A 24144-nucleotide genomic window follows, 5' to 3' on the forward strand; every position below is an offset into this window, starting at 1 on the left:
GAGGGAGAGCGCAAAGGGGCAGGACTCTCTCTCTTTCTCTCTCTCTTTCTCTCCCTCTCTCTCTCTCGCTTTCTGTCTCTGGTGCTTTTAAGAGGAAACTTTGTGTTTTGTTCTTCAAGTTCACTTCTCGCTGCTCACACACTCCTGCTGTTTTCTTTGCCCTCATGTCTTTCTCCCAGTGACTCGTGAGATGCGCGCCGGCACTAATGGATCAGTGCGCCTCAGTTTGCAGGAATTCCTCATCTTAAAGCTGCACTTCGGATTGTAATGTTTACAAAAGTTTTCAGACTGAACTACATGGAATAATGTGGCGGATTGTTTTGTTGTGTTGCGCTCTGCACGGCTCGTTTGCGTTCCGCGCGTTCCGTCCACCTGCGAACGCGTCTCTCCGCGCACCTGCCGGCGTCGTGCGCGCTGTGGATCGGATTTATCACGCGGGAGGAAAAGCCGGGTATCTTCTGTACATGGACGAGCAACGCTTTCAGCTGGATATGGAGCGGGACGCGTCTGTTCTGTCTCATCAGTTTGATTCGAACGCGAACGCGCCGGAATGCGTTTACCGCGGCACCGTCAACTCAAACGCGGAGTCTCTTGCGGTGTTCAATCTGTGCGGTGGTGGACTTGACGGGTTTTTCGCGGTTGATCACTCCCGGTACACAATCACACCGCGTATCCGCGCGAAGGGCCACGAGAATGACGTGCGCATCGACGCAACGCGCGATCTCCACTATTTTACCCGAGAACGCTTCAGTTTCGAAGCGATGCCCGCGCGGCACAGCTGCGGCACGCGTGACCGGAATAAAAAGCGCGGTGCTCGAGGGAGACGCGATGAGGACGCGCGCGGACGCAGATGGTGGACAAAGTTTGTGAAGCCCGACGCGTCGCTAACGCGACGCAGGAGGTCCGTGTCTCGCGCGCGGCACGTGGAGCTGCTGCTGGTCGCGGACGCGACCATGACGAAGAAGTACGGGAAGGACCTGCATCATTACCTGTTGACGCTCGCGTCCATCGCGTCCAAACTCTACGGGCACGCGAGCATCGAGAACCCCATCCGCCTGTCGGTTGTTAAAGTCGCGGTTCTGTCCGAGAACGAGAAGGGGATCGATGTGACCAAAAACGCGGCCGCGACGCTCAAGAGCTTCTGTAAGTGGCAGAATCAGCAGAACCCGCTGGATGACGATCATCAGCATCACCATGACGCGGCGATCCTCTTCACCAGGCAGGTAAAAACTCAAACATTCGCGTCGCGCCGCTCGCCCGCGCGCGCTTGACTGACGCGCAACGAACTTTAGGAACTAGCCTATTGTGTCTCTTGTGAGTGAGTGAGTATAGAAGCTGCCACATAAGTATTATGCATTGGTAAATCATAATTATGACATAAAAAGTCACAATTAGGACGTATATTAATACTGTATATTGAAAGTAAGTATATTGTAAGACTGTTACATAATTATGACACTGTCATATTTGACATAAATCAAAATTATGAGATAAAAGTCAAAATCACTGTCATAATTTTGACTTTTTACATCATAACTATGACAAAAAGTCGAAATTGTGAGATGGAGATGAAATTATGACATACTAAGACATAGTTAAGACATTATATCATAATTGACAAGTCTTAATTATGACATAAAAAGTCAAAATTATGATGTATAGTCATAGTTATATATGACACTATGCCGTATGACATAAAAGTCAAAATTATGACATGTTAAGTCATAACGTCATAACTATGACAAAAAGTCAAAATTATGAAGATGAAATTATGACATACTAAATCATAATTAAGAGATTGAAAAGTCAAAATTATTACATACAAATTGAGACATTCTAAGACACAACTAAGACATATATTACGTCATAATTGACATACTAAGTCTTAATTATGACATAAAAGTTTAAAATTATGATGGATAAAATCATAATTGTGACACTGGCATATTTGACATAAATCAAAATTATTTGATAAAAGTCAAAATTAATAAGTCATAATTTTTACTTTTATGTCATAACTATGACAAAATGTCAAAATGATGACATAAAAATAGCTCTTATGCCATACTAAGATATAAATAAGACATGTATTACATCATAATAGACATACTAAGTCTTGAAAGAGTAGGGAAAAACCATGATGATGTTACACATACAAACAAGAACCAAGAACAAGAACCTTAGTATTACCTGATACCATCAAACCCACCACAGTGTGTGTGCGCGTGTGTGTGTGTGTGTGTGTGTGTGACCAGGTCAGCTGGATCCGATCATGTGGGAACGCCAGTCTCTCTCTCTTCGCTCCACAGTGAACTGTAAAATGATTTCCTCTGTTGCTGTTTTTCTAGGCAGGCGTTCTCGGCGTCCCCTGACTAGTGTGTGTCGTTATGCAGTGTGTGATCCCATGCGCGCATTCCTTACGCGGGATGTTGCTGCAGATTTGAGTGCCATGAACCACAGCAGAGACTGTGAGGAAAATGCACACATCTGAAAGCCTTCCCAGGCTGAAGGAGACCACACTGGTGTCGATCCCACAGTAAAGCGCTGGTCTCCAGCAGCTCGCGTGTGGTTTGGAGCTCGTCGTGTTTCCAGACGAGGCTTGCGGTGCATGTAAGTCATGCAAGGTCTTGTTCACCGGAGCACTTCAACTGCAAAAAAAATACTCTGCTCTATTCGCAACTTTGTCGTGGAATAAAAGTAACTACCTAATGAAATTGCTAAAACTTTTACTAAAACAAAAAAATACAAATATTTTAAAAACTCGTTGATTTTAAAATAAGTGTAATTTTACTGCATTTTTCACATTATAAGTACTGGACAAAGATTAATCGCGATTAATCGCATCCAAAATAAAAGTTTGTGTTTACATAATATATGTGTGTGTACTGTGTATACTTATTTTTTATATATATAAATACACACAAATGCATGTATATATTTAAGAAAAAAATTTGTTATTTATGTATTATATATATAAATATACAGTATATACATGCAAATATTTCTTAAATGTATAAATACACACATGCATATGTGTGTATTTATATATACAAAATAATTATACACAGTACACACACATACATTATGTAAACACAAACGTTTATTTTGGATGCGATTAATCGTTGCCCAGCACTTAATGTTTATTTATAAACATGCTATTGTTAATTAGTTTAATATATGCATTAATTTATGTGTTAAATTAATTTATGTAAAACATGATAATTTAATTTATCTTGAAATGTTAAAAATATATTCGACTCGAGTATGTATAAATTACCATTACCTTGACTAATGAATGCTGTAAAAGTATTGATACCAAATGCATTAAGTAAACTTAACAAACTGAAGCTTATTCTAAAGTGTTGCCAACACTGACTATTTTGAACTATTTAACTGGTCGTTTCTCCTCTATTGTGTCGTATATCCGAGCGAAACGCTTCTGGAACGAGAACAAATGTGGGCGGGGCTTGATTGTGTCTGTGGGGAACTGATTGGATGGTTGTGGTTTGCTATTGGCTGATCTCATGTGAGTGACAGGTTATAGCCCCGCCCTCGTCATCAGAGAAGAGAAGAGATGCTGCAAGAGGAACTGATTCTGATTCAAGATTATGAATTTTACACAATAATGATGTGCATGGAGAAATCATTTAGAAAAAACACTGCAATATTCCATAAAAAAAACAAGAATTGTTTGCTAATTCCTACACCGAGAGCCATTTCTCAGTAAGTGTCGCTGACGTCGTTTCCCTCTCAAGTCTTTCCTCTGGCGGTGTGGAGTCTGACACACCTGCTGGCGGAGAGTGTGTGTGTGTGTGTGTGTGTGTGTGTGTGTGTGTGTGTGTTTAAGAGTGTGTGGTTGTGAAGTACACCATGTCAACAAGCCCTGATGGGCAGCAGAAGCCCACAGACTCCCACTGAGAACTCTCGAACCACAGCCAAACCCAAACACAAACACAAAGACTCTGAAATCACTGAAGCATCATTTCCGCTCTGGCGTTTCACAAAGCCTCAAGACTAACACTGATTTGATATGCTGTTTATTGAGAGAAGCTCATCCAAAAACAAGAATCTGTCATCATTTACTCACCCTCATTTTGGCTTTCTTTTGCGGAGCACAAAAGGAAACGTTTAGCAGAATGTTCACGCTGCTCTCTCTCTCTCTCTCTCTCTCTCTCTCTTCTAAACAATGAATGTGATTTTGACTGCATTATAAAGGGAAAGCAAGCATCTTAGAAGTGTCCACTACTTACCCAACTAACAGGGAACGTTCTGGAAAGGTTCTTATTAACAAATGTTCTCCCAGTGACTTTAATAATCGAACGTTTGTTCAAAGTTATCTGGTCTTTATTACTGTTCTCAAAACGTTATACATCATTCATGGAGCTTTTTTTCCTGAAACAATTAAAGCGGTGGTATAATGCCCTTTTCACAAAATGTAAAATAAGTCTCTGATGTCCCCAGAGAGTGTGTGTGAAGTTTTAGCTCAAAATACCCCACAGATATTTTTATATAGCATGAAAATTGTCACTTTTTAAAATTTAAATTGTCGCTTTTTGAGGGTGAGCAAAAACGCACCGTTTTGTGTCTGTCCCTTTAAATGCAAATGAGCTGATGCTCCCGGCACAGAGATTTCTGTAAAAGCAAATATCTCCCTTTGCTCTGAACTTTGAGCGTCGTAACTTTGCAGATGTTGTTTATGCTCAAACAGCAACATTACACACTAACTAAAGTTAGAAAAGTCAAATCATAATCAACCACCCCTTTAAGATGGACGTTTATTTAAATGTTACTCCTTGTTTCAGAGAACATTCTAAAGTAACATTGTCATAATGTTTGAAGAATGATAAAAATGGAATGTTTCCTTAACGGTTGAATAAGCAAGAAAAAGGTTTTATAAAACTGGACGTTAATGGGAACGTTGGATATGCGCTGTATTCTATAGTCATGATTCTCTCTTAAAACAAATGGACTGAAATTTTAGGTCATTGTTCACTGATTATCTTCTTCGCAATTTCAAATATGATGCACGATATTTGTTGCCGTCTATGCCAGGCATCATTGCACGTCGTCACACTCACACACTTGGCAGAAGCTTTTCTCCGTCGCACTGAGGGAATGCGCTTGATCCGTTCTTGCATTCCCCGGGAAATTAACAAACCAGGCTCATCAGAAATACATGCCTTCTGCACAAGCATTCCTCTGCATGAAACTCCAGCTGAAATACACACTGGAGGCAGTAAAATGCCATTTTTTTATTCCTTTTCACACATATTATGATTACAGTTGCAGATTATAGATTAATCAAGACTCATGCCATTGCTTGCACAAGACTATGTTATAGTGAAGTGGCCATCGTATGCACACTTCTCGTCTACTGTTTTTCGCGTACTAGAGAAGTATTCGCTTTCAAAGTGTCGTGAAACGTGCAAGAAGAAACGTCAATCTGATGGAACGGACATGCAGACATATATATATATAGATAGATAGATAGATAGATAGATAGATAGATAGATAGATAGATAGATAGATAGATAGATAGATAGATAGATAGATAGATAGATAGATAGATAGAGATATATTGTGGCCACAAATTAAGAAGTTGTGGTCACAATTGTACTAATTAGTTCCCTCGTTGTGATTGAACTAAAACAAAGGATGTACATTTTTACACTCATACACATTCACTCTCACACAAACACACACACTCTCACTCACACTCACACACACACACACACACACACACACACACACACACACACACACACATTCTCACGCACACACACACACACACACACACACACACACACACACACACACACACACACACACTCAGCCTTTTGAGCCTGTACAGTGTGTACTGTACACTATGGACTGTATGCGTACAGACAGAGTAAATACTGTACTGTTTGTTCAGGAGTCTGAGAGAGTTCACGTGTGTTTCAGGGGTTTTCTATGTGATTTCATAGGACAAATGTTTGTGCGTGTTGTCCTTCCTTCACGTGTGTGTCTGAAGCTCCTGCAGTGATTCTGACTCTCATCCGCCGTCTCTCCATTAGTTGCGTTTCACCCGCTATACGTTGACAGTGGACTGAACCCTCTGAGATGTTCTGGCCGAAGTCCTCGTCATCCATGCCAGCGTTGGCTAGCAACAGGCTGGGATCGGATCCGGCTTCTCCGGAGGAACTCAGTAGGATGAGGAATTTGTTTTGACACAAGAGCCGCAGTTGGTATGGATTACATATTGAATAGCATTTTGTCTGATTGACAATCATGCAACATACTGAAATCCTATTTAAGCTTATTATTAATGGTGCTAGCAAAGCGAAGCATCACTATTATTAACCAATTATCTAACTCGTCTCGCATCATTTGCTAGCAATGTGCTAATTCATGCTACCAGCATGCTTAATTGTGCTAGCAACGTGATAAAAAATGCAAACTCATGCTTGCAACATGTTAAAAAAACGCTTGCAGCATGTTAAATCCTGCTTGCAAAATGCTAATTCATGCTAGCAATATGCTAATTCATGCTAGCAATCTGTTTAAACTTGTAGCAGCATCCTTAATCGTGCTAGCAACATGCTAATCATGTTAATTTGTGCTAGAAATGTGTTAAAAATTTAACATGCCAATTAATGTTAGCAATGTGTTAATTAATGCTAACAAACCTGTTAATACCTGTAGGAGCATGCTAAATCATGTTATCAATGGGCTAATTCATGCTAGCAACATGCTTAAACACTAGCAATGTATTAAAACATGCTAGTAATGTGCCAAAACATAGCAACATAATAGCAATTTGGTAAGACATGCTAGTAGCATGCTGATTCATGCTAGCTACATTGCTAATAATGCTGGCGACATGCTAATTCACGCTAGCAGTCTATTAAAACATGCTAGGAAAATGCAAACGAATGCTAGACAAATGCCAAGACATGCTAACAACATGATAAAAAACATACTAGGAAGCTTATTAAACTTTTAAACTTTCAGGCATGGCTTTGTCAAGCCAACATTAAAGTTTGTCTCGACGAACTTTACTGTCTAGTTTTAGTTAACGTTTTTTTATTTTATTTCAAGTAATGGAAATGGTTTATGGTTTTAGTTAACTATAATAATCCTGGTTAGAGTAACAATATCAGTACTTTTCATCCTAAGACGTCTGATTTTGAAGATCCAAATAAAAATCCCAACTCTTTCACTCAGATCAGTGCTAACGCTCCTCTCATAACCATGACGATCACAGAGGGATGGATGCAAACTGACCCCAGATCAGTCAAACCCAAGCCCGGTGCTCGACCCTGCAACGCCCTATAAATCAGAACCAGCTGACAGAAACTCGCGGCGCTCCAGAATCAAATATCCAGAGTCGTCTGTCTCCACCATCATGTCTTCCTGTCTGTCTGCTGTCGACATGTTTGTTCAGAACGCTTGCCAAGCGCCAGAGCCGTCGGGATATAAACATTCCAGTGTGCGTTCGCCTGCGTTTGCGTGCGAGTCGAATCTTCTGAACTGACCCGAGAGAGTCCGCCACCTTGCACCTGTTTTGATCATTTCTCAGTGGAAGTGAACGAATCCTTTAAAGTATAAATCTAACAAAATTGAGTGAGTTTTGTGTAATCTCTTATTTCAATGATGTTTACATGCAACTCTCCGTTTGAGACATTTTCCCTCAATAATTCCCTCGTTTTCCGGCTCTTCCTTTGGCCGACATATTTCCCTGATTCCCTTAGGCAGGAATTCCTCTGTCCATATCAAGTTGCTCTCTCTCTCTCTCTCTCTCTCTCTCTCTCTCTCTCTCTCTCTCCGTCTCTGTTGTTTTTCTGTGAAAACTCAGAGTCTCATAATGAGAGCAATCATTTCTATACACTTGGTTTGTGAGTATATAATGTGAGTTTGTTATAATTATACACTTGGTTTGTGAGTGACAGGAGTTCAGTATATGAACCTGAGCTGTGTTTCTGAGCTCTCACCTGATCACACATTACACATGCGCTCCACTGAGGTCATGAGCTAAACTTCACTCTGAACCCGTTTACACACACACACACACACTCACGCAGCATGTAGCTTTTATTAATGTGAGTGGTTTGCCGTGTGAAGAGGTGCTTTCTCTCTCATGTGGATCTGAGAACAGAGTCCAGGCTGTTTCCATACACTCGGACTAACGGGTAAACACACACAACGCCTGGGAGAAATCAACCTGTCTGAGTGTGTTTGAGAACATTTGCATGCATGTCTGTGAGGATTGTTAGTCAAACACATCTAACAATAAACGTGAAAACGTGTTCAGGGACATACAGTGAAGGTCTGCTTTGAAAGTGTTGCATTAAACGCTAAAGTAAAACATTTTCAGACGGATTCAGTCTGATTGACGGCTTTACGTTTTTTCATTGTTCCAACTGGAAATGTCATGTTTCCAAATCCCAGGCTGAGCACCAGTGTTGTTATCGTTAATAACTAAAACTATTAGAAACCATATGTTAATTGAAATAAAGCTAAAATAAAATGTATATGGGACACGTCTTAATTATTTCAATCAGACCAATTGCCAAAGGTGTATAAAATCAAGCACTGTCTGAAAAAATGGGTGGTTCTGAAGGGCTCAGCCCCCATTTTTCATGAGCTGAACTCAAAGATCTAAGACTTTTTCTGTGTTTTCTTTTACACAAATCTGTCTAAATCTGTGTTAGTGAGCACTTCTCTTTTGCCGAGATAATCCATCCAGATTATGATTTATTGTGGCCAGCCTAAGGCACACCTGTGCAATAATCATGCTGTCTAATCAGCATCTTGATATGCCACACCTGTGAGGTGGATGGATTATCTCAGGCAAAGGAGAAGTGCTCACTAACACAAATTTAGACAGATTTATGAACAATATGAGAGAAATATTGAGAGAAATAGGCCTTTTGTGTACATAGAAAAAGTCTTAGATCTTTGAGTTCAGCTCTTGAAAAATGGGGGCAAAAACAAAAGTGTTGCGTTTATAATTTTGTTCAGTGTATATTCAAACGTGCATACCTATAGACTAAACACGTAATATGCATGTGCACGCCGTCGCCATTTTCACAGATTCACGTTTTTGAAGTTTACACAGAGATGATAAAGTTTTTTAAAACTTGCACCTTTGAACCTATTTCAAAGTTTGCGTTCTCGATCCGCCAAACACTGTTGTCACGCAAATGAACGGACATAACGCATTAACAGTTTTCTGTTTTCAGATAAAATGGTGTTGTGCAAGTGACCACTAAGTTAATAACTAATGATCTTCGCAACAGAAGTGAATCAATCAAAACTAACTTTAGCTGGACAATAACTTTATTCTAGATCTGCTGTAAAGCCTAAACAATCTCTGTTATTTTATTTTCCTATTATCACTGTAAAGCTGCTTTGAAACAAAATGTATTGTTAAAAGCGCTATATAAATGAAGGTGACTTGACTAGACTTGACTATTGACTCTATTGTGATTTGTATCTTACTGAATTGTGTTATTGTGTATTGTGTATTCTAATTGTTCTTACTGTTTATTGCTCTTATTGTGTATTCTCTTATATTTACTGTCTTGTATTTTATTGTTTCTAATGTTCTTCTACCCCGTATTTGAGAGGAATGGATAAAATAAGAATTGAATTATATTAATTACAGATGACAGTAAAGATCTTGAAATGGTGTGGGCGAATCATCACACACACACACACACACACACACTCTCTCTCTCTCTCTCTCTCTCTCTCTCTCTCTCTCTCTTTCACACACACACACACACACACAGTCTGATATGTTGAACTGGTATTGATGAGCGAGTGTGTCTGTTTTCAGGATCTGTGCGGCCATCACTCGTGTGATACTCTCGGCATGGCAGACGTGGGAACCGTATGTTCTCCGGAGCGGAGCTGCGCGATCATCGAGGACGACGGCCTTCACGCGGCCTTCACCGTGGCACACGAGATTGGTAAACTCACACACACACACATCAACAATCCACCTGCACCATAGACTGTAAAAAAAGATGGACTACGCTCTTCACTCTCTTCCTTTGGTGAAAAGTGAAGCCGCCAAAGTCCTAATATGGCACTGACATCTTGCGCTGATTTGGGACCTGATTCTGCGCAGTAGTGAGTGTGTGTGGAGCCAAGGTCCCACCCACACTCTCACACACACACACACACACTCCCGCAGAAACGGTTACTCAAAATTATGTCAGTGTGAAATAAACAGTTATGGACTCCAATCTCCTCCCGAAAATCCCCAAAAAGTCTGTTGGTGCCTCAGTGACTTCGTTTAGAGAAGCTGTCAAGACCAAACTTATTTTAAAAAATGAACGCTTAAACTTACATCAGCGTAATAAAACTACCTAAAATGACAGAAAACATCTTTGGATAAACTGTATTTGAAGTGTAATTTGATTGTTTAGTTCAATCACGTCCCATTAGACTACATGGGGAGGCGGGGTTTATGAGCTATACTGGGACCAGCCACCGGGGGGCGGTCGAGGCTCTGGGTTTATGAGCTATACTGGGACCAGCCACCGGGGGGTGATCAAGACTCTGGGTTTATGAGCTATACTGGGACCAGCCACCGGGAGGCGATCGAGACGCTGGGTTTATGAGCTATACTGGGACCAGCCACCGGGGGGCGGTTCAGACTCTGGGTTTATGAGCTATACTGGGACCAGCCACCGGGGGGTGATCGAGACGCTGGGTTTATGAGCTATACTGGGACCAGCCACCGGGAGGCGATCGAGACGCTGGGTTTATGAGCTATACTGGGACCAGCCACCGGGGGGCGGTCGAGTCTCTGGGTTTATGAGCTATACTGGGACCAGCCACCGGGGGGCGATCGAGACGCTGGGTTTATTAGCTATACTGGGACCAGCCACCAGGGGGTGATCGAGACGCTGGGTTTATGAGCTATACTGGGATCAGCCACCTTGGTGACATCACTTCCTGTGTGTGTGCGCAGGGCATCTGCTGGGTCTGTCCCACGATGACTCCAAGTTCTGCGAGGAACGCTTCGGCTCAAACGAGGACAAGCGCCTGATGTCCTCCATCTTGACCTCCATCGACGCGTCCAAACCCTGGAGCCGATGCACATCCGCCACCATCACAGACTTCTTCGACGACGGCAACGGTGAGAAAAACCACTGTGACTCAATTTAATGTCGCTTTTCTCAAAAACATTGCAACATATCATGGTAATGGTTACAATTCGATAGGATCAGATTCCAAATTGGCCTGTGATTGGATCTTGATTTTCTGATTCTGCTTATGCTTATGCAGAAATAATCTGGAGATCATTACGCATTATGTTACTTAAATGGGTTGCAAATTGTATTTCATGTTTAATTTCCAACTTTATGTTGGTCAGTATTGTTTTTGAGCTTGTCCAGTCTTAATTTAGTATTATGTATTATTAATGTTTTTATGAACTTTTTGAATCTAGCGTTTATGTTTATTTATTCAGTTTTCATTTTAATTTATTTTTAGTCATTTTGTTTGTGCTTTTTTGTCATTTTTATTCATTTTAGTTTAAAAAAAAATATTTTATTTCAGTTTTAACTTTGTTTCAGTTTGTAATTTTAGTATTTAAAATTTTTAAATATGTAATGGTTATGTGGCCAATTACAATTACATTGCTGTTATTGATTTCTGAAGGATCATGTGACACTGAAGACTGGAGTAATGATGCTGAAAATTCAGCTTTGCTCACAGGAATAAATTACATTTTACATTATATTCACACAAAAAAACAGCTATTTTAAATTGTAATAATATTTCACAATTTTTGCTGTATTTTGGGGTAAATAAATACAGACTTCTTTGAAAACTTACTGATTTCATGTAGATATATAATGAAAATCACCATATTGACCTGTATTGGACATGCACACAGTTTCATCTTTTCTCCACTAACATCTTGACTCTTGTGGTGTGTGTGTGTGTGTGTGTGTAGCCGAGTGTTTGCTGGATGTCCCTCGTCTGCCTCTCCTGGGTCCCGAGGAGCTTCCGGGTCAGAGTTATGATGCCGTTCAGCAGTGCCGATTGGCCTTCGGGCTCGAGTACACCGTGTGTCCCGGCATGGACGTGTGTGCGCGCCTGTGGTGTGCCGTCATCAGGAAGGGTCAGATGGTGTGTCTGACCAAAAAACTGCCTGCTGTTGAAGGAACGCCGTGCGGGAAGGGAAGAATCTGTCTGCAGGGGAAATGTGTGGACAAGACCCGGAAGAGACATTACTCGGTAAGACCAGAGCTCAGAGGGGGACTTAAAAGAGCTTAAAACTCAAAGCTTTTAAAACTTTAAAACTTTTTTTAAACTACTTTCTGAAGCCAACAAAGTTTGTCTTGATGAACTTTTTAAGTCCCCCTCAATAATTTTATCCCTTAAAGCGGTGGTAAAATGCCCTTTTCACAAGATGTAAAATAAGTCTCTGATGTCCCCAGAGTGTGTGTGTGAAGTTTTAGCTCAAAATACCCCACAGATATTTTTATATCGCATGTTAAAATCGTCACTTTTTGAGGGTGAGCAAAAACGCACCGTTTTTGTGTCTGTTCCTTTAAATGCAAATGAGCTGCTGCTCCCGGCGCAGGGGGCGGAGCTTCAACAGCTCGTGTCCTTTTACCTCACACACACACACTGAACATTTCAAAAACTTTTAGCCTTTTATTATCAAACCGAAGTCAGACAATGATGGAGAGACTCAAGAAGAAGTGACAACATGTAGAAGCAACAGGACATTTCTGAATGGTTAGTTGATGAATTTATGAAGCTGATGTGTAGTTATCCTCTAGTCATTGATTAGCATATTCTGTCATGATAATCTATAAATCGCGTTCAGGGGGCGGGGTTTATGTAAATTCTAGGGTTGGTGATGTCACTAACCGGTGAAGAAGCTCTTTGTAGTCTCTACCAGCCGTTTGTTGTAGTCCTTAAAAAGTGTTTTCTTTAAAAGCAAATATCTCCCTTTGCTCTGAACTTTGAGTATTGTAACTTTGCAGTTTATGCTCAGACAGCAACATTACACACTAACTAAAGTTAGAAAAGTCAAATCATAATCAACCACCCCTTTAAAACTCATCTTTGATCACCAAAATGACATATTTAAATGTGTGGAAAGAGACACTACTCCAGAGCTCAGATGTGATGCTGGGAAATTAAAAATGACTTGTTTTTCACCAATTTAGAACTTTTGCACATTTAATGCAAAAATTACAACCTATGCAATGTCACTAAAGTGACACATCCCTTATTAATTATGCATAAAAAGTGATACTGATCTGACTCAAAAACAGCTTGTAGTTTTGTTTTAATGAGGGTGAAAGGTTGGTAATTGTCAGAGAAGTCTATCAAAAGGGTAGTTTAATAGTTTTGAAATAGTTTGTGCATGTAAATAAACATTACTCTGTATGACCAGAGCTCAGAGGTGAACTTAAACGAACTTAAAAAGCCTCCAAACTACAAGCTTTAGACATTATTTTAAACTTAAAACTGCTTCAAACTTCATGCTTTTAAAACTACTTTCTCAATCCAACAAGTTTGTCTAGATGAACCGTGACACATTTTATTTTCTCAGGATTCTTTGATGAATAGAAAGTTCAAAAGAACAGCATTTATTTGAAATAGACTTATTTGTAACATTTGTAACATCGTTCGCCCTTCCTGATCTCTTAACACGTGTGTCAGGCTGTTCTGAGTTAACTAGATTAGTATCAAACACATTTAACCGGCAGGAATTTCCCATCCTCTCTCCTGGCCGGCCCGGGTATTTTTATCCGAGACTCAGAGGTCATTAAGTGTTTTGGTCCGGATGAAGAATGCTCCCGTTGTGTGAGCTCGTCTCCTCGTGCATGCGTGTTTGTTTGTTGGAAACGCGGTTCTGCTGTGTTTCACACACCCTTCCTCTCGCTGAATGTCCAGTGTTCAGGTCTCTTGCTCATGTCGGGTGTTTTTTTGGGCTTGTTTATTGCAGGTCGGTGAATGGATGTGCTCAAAAAACACTCGCTTCTGTCCCATTTTTGCCCATTCATGTCACTGAATTCTTCAGATGTTACACAAGATGTTAAAGAACAGCCCAGCTAACAAAAATATGCTTTTAAGAACGTTTTGCTAATGTTCCCATTGAGTTATGGAAACATTATTTCTGAATGTTCTCCAAACATTTGAATCATCCAGTTGTAAGCATGTTTTTTTCTTGCTTATGCGAACGTTAAGGAAACATTCCAATTTGTCATTCTCAGTCATTATGAGAACGTTACTTTTAAATGTTCTCGGAACATTCCGAAACAAATAGTAACATTTAAAAAAACACAACTGAAATGTTTCAGAACGTTCCATGAATGATGTATAAATGTTTTGGTGCTAAGAACATTATTAACCCTTAAATGCATGAATGTTTCGCCAATCATTATTACATATTCGGGTCTTTAGCGTCCGGATCTTTATCTAACGTTAAACGCCGCAATACTATAAAACTCTACTGATATTTTAATAACAATTACGAAAGAATAAAATAAAGCATATTTCGTTACCTTTTGGAACTTGTAGGCTAAGGGTTCAATTTGAGCAGATATTTTTCCCATCATCGCTCATTTCCCCAGATTTAACATCTCCATATTCTCATAACTGTCGTCTTCAACGTCTTCAAATCATTGTGTGTCTGACATTTGCACAGTCTTCAGAGATTCAGTTATTGTTGACTCACACTATTACATTCATTGCGCCTCTAGTGACCCAATACACTTTTTTACCAAAAATAATTAGAAAACATGCTCTTTTTTTTTCTTGTTATATTGTTTAATGAATGGTTTGAGGAATACTAAAGAAGGCTCATGATGTCTAACTGTAAAAAAAGCTAAAGACCCGAAGTTTAAGGGTTAAAGACCAGATAACATTGAAGGAACATTATATTAATGTTACTGGAAGTATGTTTGTTCAGAACATTCCCTGTTCACTGAAAAAAAGGAAAAAAAAAAATCCATAAAATTTACGGTAAAAAAACTGGCAGCTGTGGTTGCCAGAAATCTACCGTAAAAAATATGGTAACAACATTTTAGGTTTTGCAGACTTAACTGAAATTTACAGTAAAAAAAAAACATATTTCATTATCTGATATAATGTTAATTTACCGACCTATTGAAGTACTAATATCTGTTTTGTACCATTCTAATACACCGACATCCACCAATCACAGCGGTGATGAGAGTCACATGATCAATCAAAGCTCATCACAAGCAGCTTTTTTACAAGAAAGTTAATAAGAATATATAGTCATTCACACAAACACTGAACACCATCATGGCAAAAAGGCACTAAACATTAATTTAACAACATTAAATGTAACATAAAACCCTAATGTACATGAAAAAACTAAGAAAAACTATCAAGAAACAGTAATTCCAAGAAAAATACATCAAATGTGAAGTGTCACGCAGGGAATTGTGGGAATGTCAATGACTTGTTCTTTTTCACTTCCAAAAACGTTAAAGATAAATTTAACGTTATTTTACTGTAAAATGACATTAAATGTACAGTTAGATCTATCACGGTTATTTACCGTTTATAGTACGGAAACGTTTTTTCACTGAAGCATTTTTACCGTTAAAATCACGATAATTCTCTTACAGTGTACGTCTGATTGTCTCCCATCGTTGATGTCTCATTAACTCTCTCTCTCGCGGTGTGTGTGGCAGACGTCTAACCACGGCAGCTGGAGCTCCTGGGGGCCGTGGGGTTCGTGTTCCCGTTCGTGTGGCGGCGGAGTCCAGTTTGCGAATCGTCTCTGCAACAATCCTCCTCCCCGAAACAACGGACGCTACTGCACCGGGAAGAGAGCCGTGTACAGGTCCTGTAGCGTCACGCCGTGCCCTTCAGCCAGTGAGTGTCCTCACACACACACACACTGTTAAAAACATTCCAGTAAATTTACGGTAAAAAAAAGGGCAGCTGTGCTTGCCACACTGTAAAAAATGATCGTGATTTTACACACTTTGATCCAAATAATGCATGTTCACATGAAAATGAATGTTCACCTGACCAATTAATACTAGCACTTACCTTTTTTATTCTATTCTATTCTATTCTATTCTATTCTATTCTATTCTATTCTATTCTATTCTATTCTATTCTATTCTATTCTATTTGTTTAGTTTTTCTGATTTTTAATCTAAATCAAAACTTGCTATGTGAACTGTGCTAGACTAACTTAGACTTGTTACAGAACTTGTATACTTGCATAGTGTCTGATTCTATTGTTCTCCTCATTTGTAAGTCGTTTTGGATAAAAGCGTCTGCTAAATGATTAAATGTAAATTTACATTTTAAAAAAGACGACTCACAGATACAGCAATCAAAGCAGAATGCATAGAAATTAGTTTTATACAATATGTCAGAGTCAAGAAAAAATTGATGTTTTTTAATCAGCATCGAGATTTTAAGTAATTGTATGTGAATGTATGATGCAAAGATGCTGTAAATCATCACTGTATCTGTTCAGCAATTTAATCACTAGTACATTTTAATTGTCCTGTGGTCTAAACAGCTGAACTTCTTTTAACGTGAGTGTCGGGTCATACACTGCAAAACCGTGTGTGTGTGTGTGTGTGTGTGAGCATTTTAGCGTCAGTGTGAGGCTTTAGATGGTGAGAGTTTGAAACAGTGTGTGTGTGTGTGTGTGTCAGGTAAGAGCTTCCGACAGGAGCAGTGTGAGGTGCGTAACGGCCCTCAGACGGACCCGAAAGGAGTGAAGACCTTCGTGGAATGGGTGCCGAAGTTTGCCGGCGTTCTTCCCAAAGACATGTGCAAACTCACATGCCGGGCCAAAGGAACGGGATACTACGTGGTGTTCGCACAGAGGGTGAGCACACACACTTCAGATAACCACTGAACACACACACACACACATATCAGATAACCACTGAACACACACACATCAGATAACCACTGAACACCCACTGAACACACACATATCAGATAACCACTGAACACCCACTGAACACACACATATCAGATAACCACTGAACACCCACTGAACACACACATATCAGATAACCACTGAACACCCACTGAACACACACATATCAGATAACCACTGAACACCCACTGAACACACACATATCAGATAACCACTGAACACACACATATCAGATAACCGCTGAACACACACACACATCAGATAACCACTGAACACCCACTGAACACACACATATCAGATAACCACTGAACACACACATATCAGATAACCACTGAACACACACATATCAGATAACCACTGAACACACACATATCAGATAACCGCTGAACACACACACACATCAGATAACCACTGAACACCCACTGAACACACACATATCAGATAACCACTGAACACACACATATCAGATAACCACTGAACACACACATATCAGATAACCGCTGAACACACACACACATCAGATAACCACTGAACACACACATATCAGATAACCACTGAACACACACATCAGATAAACACTGAACACACACACATCAGATAACCACCGAACACACACACATATCAGATAACCACTGAACACACACATCAGATAAACACTGAACACACACACATCAGATAACCACTGAACACACACACACATCAGATAACCACTGAACACACACATCAGATAACCACTGAACACACACACACATCAGATAACCACTGAACACACACATCAGATAACCACTGAACACACACACATCAGATAACCACTGAACACACACATCAGATAACCACTGAACACACACACATCAGATAACCACTGAACACACACATCAGATAACCACTGAACACACACACATCAGATAACCACTGAACACACACATCAGATAACCACTGAACACACACACATCAGATAACCACCGAACACACACACATCAGATAACCACTGAACACACACATCATATAATGTTTTTGTGCTAACGTTATTAAAGCCCAGATAACTGTGAACGAACGTTCTATTAATGTTACTGGAAGAACTTTTGTTTTGTAACTTTGAGAGAACGTTCCCTGTTACCATAATATCACGTCCAAAAAACATGGTATTACCGTAGTACTTTTGGTACTTTTTGTTAGTGATATATTTATCAAAGCTTGAGTATGTGAGATTTCACAGATGAACAGCAGACATCACAGTGAGTTTTGGGTTACACTTTATCTTAAGGTGTCCTTGTTACAGTGTAATTATACATTTATGTACTGAGTAATATTAATTAACTTAATTAACTTGTACTTACTATAGGGTTAGGGATAGGAAAATGGGTTGGTTTAGGGTTAGTTGCATGTAAGTTTGCATACTTTATAGTTATTACTACAGTAACTATATGTAAGATCTGTAACAAAGACACTGTAAAATAAAGGGCCCTATCTTACACCCGGCGCAATGCAGCGCCAAGCGCGACGCAAGTGTTTTTTGCTAGTTTCAGCCCTACGCAGTTATCATTTTCACATCCTGCGCCACGTTGTTTAAATAGCAAATGCATTTGTGCGCCCATGGGCTGCTGGTCTGAGAACGAGGTGTGTTCTGGCGCATTGTTGGTGTGTTGCTATTTTGAGGAAATAGACTGAGCCATTGACCAACTGAAACCTGGTCTAAAGTCAATGGTGCAATATAAATATATATATTTGTTATTTGAAGAGCACGTTAGTAATGTGAGCCTATAGTTTGGTCTTTCCACTATCAAATTCCGTCATGTAAATAGCGAGCGCAACTGGCATTTAAAGGGAATGGGAGATGAGACTCTGATTGGTTTAACGCCCGTAAATCCCAAAACACACCCATTACTCATTAAGAGAATAGGGACAACCCTTTTAGACCATGCGCCGGGAGCGCCGACCATTTTTCCCATCGTTAAACTAGCAAAAGTGGATTCGGACACACCCTAAGTGAACTTGTGCCCTGCGCTTTAGACCATGAGCTTAGACCCTTAAAATAGGGCCCAAAGTGTCACCGAGTGTTGTTGTTTTTCTGCAGGTGGTTGACGGGACGGAGTGCCGGCCGTACAGCAGCTCGGTGTGTGTGAGAGGGAAGTGTGTTCGCACCGGCTGCGACGGGATCATCGGCTCCAAACTTCAGTTCGACAAGTGTGGTGTGTGTGGCGGCGACGGGAACGGCTGCATCAAAGTGGCGGGAAATTTCACCAAGAAGAGGTCAGAAAACACACACATTCACTTCACTATCTAAGGGCCCTTTCACACCTACCGTGTTTGGTCTGGATTTCCAGTGTGATCCGAATCAAAATTACAGGTGTGAATCCTCTCCCGGACCGCGATCCGGACCAAACAGACGAAATTTGGTCAGACGTAAAGAGCTAGTCTCGGTCCGGATCAAACTGAACACAGGTTTGGTTCGTTTCTAGCGTGAACGCATTTTCGGTATGGTTCGGACTTTCAGAACATTTACAGGAAGTTCCGGATGTTCCCGCAGGATTGCTTGAGTCTTCTCCTCCTTTCCTGCCGGCGATGATCAAATGTTCGCACAACGAGGACGTTGATTTGGCGAATGTGAACTAGCCTGGAGTATAGCTGGAGCTGCAGGGAGTAATGCCGTAATAATAACAGTATAGTGGCAACGATATGTGTCTGTTCATTCATTCTTGTCAAAGTTTCCCGCCGAACTGACAACACGCTGACGTCAGACGCACGTCCGTTTACAAACCAGTCAATGTCAAGATGCAGCCCACAGAGATGATGACGACACGACGCAAGTGTGTGTGTAAAGTTCTTTAGTGCGCTCGCATAACTGCAATGTGAAACCAAACCAAAACTAACCGAATTTATCAAATTGATCAAAACATGAACTTTGATTCGGCTCTCAGGTGTGAAAACGCCCTAAATGAGGACAATAAACTAATACTGTTTTCTTTGCTGATGTGGATACAAACACACTTGCTATCGACATGAAAGAAGAGAAAAATCACAAATGTGACCCTGGACCACAAAACCAGTCATATGGGTCAATTCTTTTTAATTGAGATTTATACATCATCTGAGATCTGAATAAATAAGATTTTAGGAAAAGTAACTTCATAACTCTAACCTTTAAACCAGATGGCATTGATCGATTGATTGATTGATTGATTGATTGATTGATTGATTGATTGGTTGACTGATTGATTGATTGAATGATTGATTGATTGATTGATTGATTGATTGATTGATTGGTCGATTGATTGATTGATTGATTGATTGATTGATTGATTGATTGATTGATTGGTTGATTGATTGGTTGGTTGACTGATTGATTGATTGATTGATTGATTGATTGATTGATTGATTGATTGATTGATTGATTGGTTGACTGACTGACTGACTGATTGATTGATTGATTGATTGATTGATTGATTGATTGATTGATTGATTGATTGATTGATTGATTGATTGATTGGTCGATTGATTGATTGATTGATTGATTGGTTGACTGATTGATTGATTGATTGATTGATTGATTGATTGATTGATTGATTGATTGATTGATTGATTGATTGATTGATTGATTGATTGATTGATATCATATCTTTGTTGGAAAGTCAAAAATACTAAGTGTTGTTTTTAGTGCTATTCATTACTTCAATGAACTTGTTTCTGCCTTAAATTATTACATTGTTTAAATTAATGCATTTTTAGCTAACTGTGAATTTGTATATGTACATTTCTGAAATACATAACTTAGACAGTTTCCTCTGATAACAGATCACTCTAAACTGTAATGTGGATTCGGAAGCGCTTCACAAATAAATGTGAATTGAATTAAATTAAACATGATTAATCGCATCTAACAAAAAAGTTTGTGTTTATATAATATATGTGTGTATATATATTATTATATTTATTTCTAAATTGTGTGTGTGTGTGTGTGTGTGTGTGTGTGTGTGTGTGTGTGTGTGTGTGTGTGTGTGTGTGTGTGTGTGTATACGAACAAATATTACATAAACACAACGTTTTATGTTAGATGTGATTAATCACGATTAATCGATTTGACAGCACTATACTTTTCAGAAATATATATCAAAAATAAGTGTGCTTAATTTCTATTAATGTGGTCATAAAAACAGACTTAATTCAGAGTGAAACTAGTTTAATGGCAGATATGTTTTAAACTCACTTCAATTTGATAACTTTTATCTAGAATGAGTCATTTTGCTTCTCCAGTAAATGTATCTTGCTTTAAATGTTTAATAATTATAATAATACGTTTTATTCATATAACGCCTTTCCAGGGCTCAAGGACACTTTACAATGAACAAGCAACAAGTTTAGATATTTGCACTGTAAAACAAAACACAGGATTCTGTCGTCCTCTCTAAAAAATAATATAACATGATATTTCATGACTTCAGATGGCCTTATATCTCTATATGGAGCAAATGAGCTGTTCCGCTGGGTCCTAAAGTCAGTTCACCTCAGTGTGCATTTAGATACACATGTAGACATTATAAAATACATTTTTTGGTAAATTCTTTGCATTTTTAGTTAGAATTTTGACAATTTTTAGGTTTTTCTATGTGTACTGAAGCATTCCTCGCATTCCATTCATTTCTAAGGGTGTCAAATTGACCCGTGAGGGAAGGATTAGTTACCACAAAACTGTGTTTATTCGTGGTTCAAAAGTCCTGTGGTCTTGGACCCTCCAATGAACACTCAATTTCTAGGAAAGGAGGAGGGTTAAGAATGTTTAGATGTGTGTACTGTAAAACAAAGGCCTGATTTTCTCGTCCTCTCTGTCCTCCAGTAAGGGCTACACGGATGTGGTGAAGGTCCCCGAGGGTTCGACGCACCTCAAGGTCCGCCAGTACAAGGCGAAGGGCCAGTCGCGCTACACGGCGTACCTGTCGCTCCGGCGTCCCGGTGGAGAATACCTCCTGAACGGGAAGTTCATGATCTCCACGTCCGAGACCATCGTCCCCCTCAACGGCTCGGTCCTCAACTACACCGGCTGGAGTCAGCGGGACGAGGCCCTTCACAGCATGGGCCCCGGGGCCCTTCAGGAGAGCCTGCTGGTGCAGATTCTGGCCACGGATGCTAAGAAACCACTAGACATCCGCTATAGCTTCTTCATGCCTCGGAAAACGCCGATTCCGCCTCGGATTTCCAACGTGGCTTCGCCCACCGCTGCCGCTTTGTCGTCGGCGGATCTGATGACGTTTACGACCGAGTTTCCGACCGAGAGTCCGACGGGGCCGCGGTGGGTCACGGGACCGTGGATGACGTGCTCCAGAACTTGCAATACGGGTTGGCAAAGTCGCACGGTTCAGTGTAAAGACCCTCACGGGAAGCTTGTGAAGAACTGCCCGCTCAGCACACGGCCGTCGGCCTTCAAACACTGCCTGATTAAGAAGTGCTGAGGATTAAAAACTTCACTGAACGCTCACGGACATGCAGTGGCGTTCGTATAACTCGTGCTCGAAACACAATCACTGTGGATTCTGCTAGCGTTCGCAATTTTGTGACTCGGACTAGGAGCTTTGGCTCTAGCCTCGAATGTGGCACCGTGTGGCCACGCCCCCTTGACAAAGCCACGCCCCTGATCCATATGACACGCCCCTCGAGTTCACACTGGCAGTCGCTGTAGTGTTCGAAGGGTAACACTTTACAATAAGGTCCATTAGTTAACTTTAGCTAATGCATTAACTAACAATGAGCAATACATTTGGGTGACACTTTATGGTTACACTTTAATTTAAGGTGTCATTGTTACAATGTTATTATACATTTAAGTACTGAGTAATATTAATTAACTTCATGTACTTACTATAGGGTTAGGGTCGGATTAGGATTTGGTTGAGGGTTAGTTGCATGTAATTATGCATAATTTAAAGTGTAGCCTACATTTGTAACAGTATTTATAGTGTCCTTGTTACATGTGTTACATGTACTTACCATAGTAATAATAGTAAATTATGCATAATTACATGCAACTAACCCTCAACCAAACTCTAATCCTACCATAACCCTATAGTAAGTACACAATGTTAATTAATATTACTCAGTACTTAAATATATAATTACACTGTAACAATGATACCTTAAAATAAAGTGTAACCCATCTTTTTTTAACGTTTTTTAATAAAAAAATACAACTGTTCATTGTTAGCTCATGTTAGTTCAGATGCAACTTTTGATTTTATGAATAACATTAAGCTTAGGAAGTATTTTTAATTTATGTTAACTAATGTAGCTCACTAATGTTAACAAATGGAAGCTTACTGTAAAGTGTTACCGTTTGATGTTGATATTGATTCTGGTAGCACTTTATGTTAAGATGACTTAGTTGCGTGTACTTACTATATTAATAACTGTAAATTATGCATAATTATAAGCAACTAACCCTGAACCAAACCTTAACCGTAACCCTATAGTAAGTATTACTCGGTACTTATTTGTGTGCTGTAACGACGTCACCTTAAAACACTGGGTTACACTTTATTCTAAGGTGTCCGTGTTACAGTGTGCACAGTAAAAAACGTTGGGTTATTTGTTACACATATTGGGTCAATGTGTTGGGTTATTTTTAACCCAACATTTTTAAGTGAGTAATTATGCATTTAAATACTGAGTATTAATAATTAACTCCATGTACTTGCTACAGGGTTAGGGTTAGGGTCTGGTTTAGGGCTATTGCATGTAATTATACACAATTTATAGTTATTACTACAGTAATTACAAGTAACGTGTGTAACAAAGAAACATTTTTACGAAACAATGTAACTTCGGTCATTTCGAATCGACCACAGGGCTGCACGATTAAACGTGATTTCTGCTACTTTTGATTAATTAAGCATAATTGTCTGCGATATTATAAATCCAAACATGAATCGTGTGGTTGCTGAATAAATGTGCAACCTCTGTGCGACAATACAACATCTTTTTGTTGTTGTTTTAATAGAATAACCGTGACATAATTTTGAATTATTAGAATTAATATTAGGAATTTCACTGTTTTGGCTTTTGAGAGAAGCTTTTTTAAGCTTCGTAACGTAACAAAACCCTGCGTATGATTATTTTGTGCTTGCATGAACGTGCAATACATTTACAATTACGCATTTATCCAAAGCTGCGTATTCTGATGAAATTTTGCAATTGAGAATTCAGTCGTGATTCAAGTCTCGGTTATGATTTTTGAGCGTAATAATGGT

The 24144-nt window shown here is 39.7% G+C and overlaps 1 protein-coding gene across 1 annotated transcript; it reads left to right on the forward strand.

Moving 5' to 3' along the window:
- Positions 1 to 86: 86 nt before the first annotated feature.
- On the forward strand, positions 87 to 22688 carry adamts5 (ADAM metallopeptidase with thrombospondin type 1 motif, 5 (aggrecanase-2)). Its single transcript, XM_084388869.1, has 8 exons — positions 87 to 1223; positions 9824 to 9956; positions 10967 to 11134; positions 11957 to 12240; positions 15690 to 15873; positions 16677 to 16852; positions 18984 to 19159; positions 21741 to 22688. Exons 1-8 carry the CDS (start codon positions 306 to 308, stop codon positions 22351 to 22353), a joined length of 2652 nt encoding a protein of 883 aa, XP_084244995.1. The 5' UTR covers positions 87 to 305; the 3' UTR covers positions 22354 to 22688.
- The last annotated feature ends 1456 nt before the right edge of the window (positions 22689 to 24144 follow it).

Source organism: Rutilus rutilus (assembly GCF_951802725.1).
Source record: "Rutilus rutilus genome assembly, chromosome: 2".
In the NCBI taxonomy this organism is placed as follows: Eukaryota; Metazoa; Chordata; class Actinopteri; order Cypriniformes; family Leuciscidae; genus Rutilus; species Rutilus rutilus.

What these genes read in the sequence shown, in the direction of transcription:
- adamts5 (XM_084388869.1), top strand. Translation starts at nt 306, where the DNA reads ATGTGGCGGATTGTTTTGTTGTGTTGCGCTCTGCACGGCTCGTTTGCG. An exon ending in CACCGTGGCACACGAGATTG is followed by an intron (nt 9,957 to 10,966) that starts GTAAACTCACAC and finishes GTGTGTGCGCAG; the next exon opens with GGCATCTGCTGGGTCTGTCC. An exon ending in ACGTGGTGTTCGCACAGAGG is followed by an intron (nt 16,853 to 18,983) that starts GTGAGCACACAC and finishes GTTTTTCTGCAG; the next exon opens with GTGGTTGACGGGACGGAGTG.